Source organism: Azolla caroliniana, unplaced genomic scaffold, assembly GCF_043228905.1.
Source record: "Azolla caroliniana isolate FFs.n. ecotype wild unplaced genomic scaffold, voAzoCaro1.0.p SCAF_1, whole genome shotgun sequence".
Classification (NCBI taxonomy): domain Eukaryota; kingdom Viridiplantae; phylum Streptophyta; class Polypodiopsida; order Salviniales; family Salviniaceae; genus Azolla; species Azolla caroliniana.
The window spans coordinates 5,077,086-5,080,455 of NW_028230436.1; the positions used below are offsets into that span (position 1 = coordinate 5,077,086).

The 3,370-nt window shown below is 46.1% G+C and overlaps 1 protein-coding gene across 1 annotated transcript; it reads left to right on the forward strand.

Annotated features, from left to right (window-relative positions):
* The first annotated feature begins 891 nt into the window (after positions 1-891).
* Positions 892-2,961, forward strand: LOC147868541 (UDP-glycosyltransferase 85A2-like). Its single transcript, XM_087320542.1, has 2 exons — positions 892-1,577; positions 1,729-2,961. The coding sequence occupies exons 1-2, from the start codon at positions 998-1,000 to the stop codon at positions 2,754-2,756; spliced, it is 1,608 nt and encodes a 535-aa protein (XP_087176668.1). The 5' UTR covers positions 892-997; the 3' UTR covers positions 2,757-2,961.
* Positions 2,962-3,370: the final 409 nt, after the last annotated feature.

Below are 3,370 nucleotides of genomic sequence, written 5' to 3' on the forward strand. Positions count from 1 at the left end.
AAGAAAACTTTATTGAATGATAGTTTATGTCTCTCTCTAAAACCAACCGACCACACAGAGAGGAGATGTGGTGGTTCTAGCTGCACCCTAATTTTTTGGGGTGTACCTTTTCATTTCATATAGCTTTTAGTCTTCTTCTTCTTTTTTCTATTTACTTCTTCTAAACTAATTAATTTATTACAACATGGCTAAGAGATCAAGGATGCAAAGAGCACATTAAACAGGTTCCCAACTTCCTTTTATATAGGGTAGAAAGTGGAGGGAAAATTGATGTAGGCTTCTTTGAATTACAACTAGGTTAACATGAAAACTGTTTTGTCTACTAATAATAACTTGTGGTGTGGGGTTATATTTTGTAATTAACTAACTAGTTGCTGAGTGCCAGCTAATTAGTTAATTATAACTGCTAACACTTTCTGAGGAAGTACAATGACAAAGTTCTTTTTTGGGAAGTATTGCAATGAAGATTTGGACGAAAAACAGTCGTTGCAACTTCTGTGTAGTTGTTTTGTGACAGATTCATGTGCACTGATTAATGAGGAAAAATGTAAAGGTGAAAAAGGCTAAAAAAAATTTATGAAGTTGAGAAAACCGTCCGATGAGAGAAGAAAACAGGCATTATTCTTGGAAAGAGGATATTCTATTACGAAGAGACAAAAATGTTTTAAGATGAATCCACGAGTCTTGGAAAGGTGGAAATGGTCCACAAGACTGCGCTATAGGTCAAGACTGTCTTTTTTGGAAGCATATAATTACCTTTACAGCAGGAACAGAAATAAATGGATCTAAAAAGTTGTGTACACTTTTCTGACAATGTATTTTAAGATCATCCTAGTGATGATGCAGCAGTGAAATGATTTGAAGCCCTACGTATGTATATACAGATATATATATATATATATATATATATATATGTGCATGACCAGATTATAAATGTATGGGGAGAGGGGTATCAAACCATCCATCCATCCACTGAAGCAATTCAGGGACACAAAATATGGTGTCTTCTGATACAACCACCACAACACCCAGCAGCATAAGTGGTAGTAGTAGTAGTAGTAGTAGTAGTAGTAGTAGTAGTAGTAGTAGGCGTAGGCATCATGCGGTGGCCATCGCTTTTCCCGCCCAGGGCCACATAAATCCCATGATGCACTTCTGCTTCAAGCTTGCCCGAGACCATGGCTTCGCGGTCACCTTTGTGGTCACGCAGTACCACCATCCCCTCCTCGTCCGCAACCTCGCCCCCGTCTTCCAGGAGCACGGCCTCGACATCCGCATTGTCGAAATCCGCGACAAGCGCAGCACCGGGACCACCACCGGGGTGAGTAGCATGTTCGAGCTCCGCCATTCCTTCTTCAGCCTCCTCCCCGAGTTCCAGGAGCTCTTTCAATCCCTCATCACCGCCTCCACATCTGACCCAATCACTCATCCACACCCCTCGCTCATCATCTACGATCTCTACCTCCCTTTCTTGCTCGACCTCGGCACAAAGTTCAGCCTCCCTCGCATCGCCTTCTATTCCGCCTCTGCGGGTACGCTAGCTTCCTTCATGGCCGTCAATCAGGGCCACCGACCCGGTAATAATCCCAACCTCCTCCTTTCTAGCGATTGCATCCCATCGATCAAAACATTTTTTGTGTGTTACGTAGTAGTAAGTAGTAGGTAGTACAGTAACAGCTGCACCAGGAGGTCTGCCTAACACTTATCATTTTTTGGGTTGTTGGTAAGATCCGCACGACCTGGTACGGTGGATCCCAGGTGTTCCTCCGTTGAAGCCAAACGAGCTCTTCACCTTCCTGCAGTGTTTTGACCCGGCTGATCTCATGTATTCAACCATATTGGAGGCATACCAGAGGATGAAGGAAGCCTCGAGCATCGTAATCAACACTTTCGATGAGTTGGAGCACGAATCTCTGGAGGCCTTACGGGAAGAGAATCCCCACATATTTGCGGTGGGCCCTCTGCTACCACCTGCATACTTTAATCAGCATGCCAGAGACGGCATGGATGGGGATGGAGCAGATGCCACTCAGAATCCTGGCAATGAGGGTTTAGTGACCACATATCACAGTGCAGCGCTCTGGGAAGAGGACCACAGCTGCCTCCACTGGCTAAACGGACAAGCCCTAGGATCGGTGCTGTTCGTATCGTTCGGGAGCATAACCGTGTTGAACGTCGAGCAGTTCGAGGAGCTGGCGTTGGGGCTAGAGGCGAGTGGCGTGGCGCTGCTGTGGGTCATACGCCCCGATCTGATGTATGGGGAGAAGGCCTTGTTCCCCGCGGGCTACTTGGAGAGGATGAAGGAGCGCACGTGCTTCGTGGAGTGGGCGCCGCAGCTGCATGTGCTGAAGCATGGGGCGGTGGGCGGATTCCTGACGCATTGCGGCTGGAACTCCACATTGGAGAGCATATCGGCAGGAGTGCCACTGCTGGTGTGGCCATACTTCGCGGACCAGATGTTGAACAATCGGTGCTGCGTGGAGAAGTGGGGCATAGCCGTGGCCTTCAATTCCGACCCATTGACGGAGCAGCTAGTGCGGCGTGAGGAGGTGGAGGCGAAGGTACGAGAGCTCATGGTGTCCAAATCTGGGAGCACAATGAAGGAGAGGGCATCGTATTGGCGTGAGGTAGCCCGGAAGGCGGCGGCGGTGAAGGGAGGCTCCTCGGAGAGATCATGGACAGACCTCATGGATGCCATTGAAAGCTGGCGACCAGCAAATCAAGAGCAGCGCCACCAAGTTGGGATAGCTATCTAGCTGGCTATTGATGGATCTATTTATTGGCCAGCCTTCTTTATCATGATTTCATCCTGTTTATTCTAATGTCAGACTGATAGCCCTATTGCTAGTATATGGTTTCTAGATTGGCCTCACTATCGTTTCTTGTCGTCTGTTACAAAACTTTGCTTGTCCTTCTTGATGTTCACTTTGCCCCAATTGTGATATCCTAGTATGTGGTATAGATTAGCCTACTATCTCTCCTTGTCCTTATTGTGTGGTTACTAATACCTTACTAAACTTTTTGTCGTTTTTTATGCTCACTTTACTAAATTGCCCCGTAAACAAAATAAATACGGAAATGGTGTGGGGACTCTACCAATGCCATTGAGGAAAAGAAAGAAATTAAGAGATAGATAGATTATATTATCGTCTTCGGAGGTCAAATATAACCTATGAGACCAAAGATATTACATTTCACGTGATACGTGTGAAAGTGAGTATTGATTCTCGATGTTCAAGAACTTTACCAATGAATGTTGCAATCGAGAGTGCACATCGTGATTGTGAGAGAAATTCGTGCAAGGATTGGGCTCGCTCGAAGAGATGTGGAAAGCATGGTCGAATATGATCAAAGGCAGAGCATTGTATCA

Excerpts from the sequence above, each read along its gene's own strand:
- LOC147868541 (XM_087320542.1), top strand. The coding sequence starts at position 998 with ATGGTGTCTTCTGATACAACCACCACAACACCCAGCAGCATAAGTGGT. Across the intron at positions 1,578-1,728 it reads CAATCAGGGCCACCGACCCG|ATCCGCACGACCTGGTACGG; the intron begins GTAATAATCCCA and ends GTTGTTGGTAAG.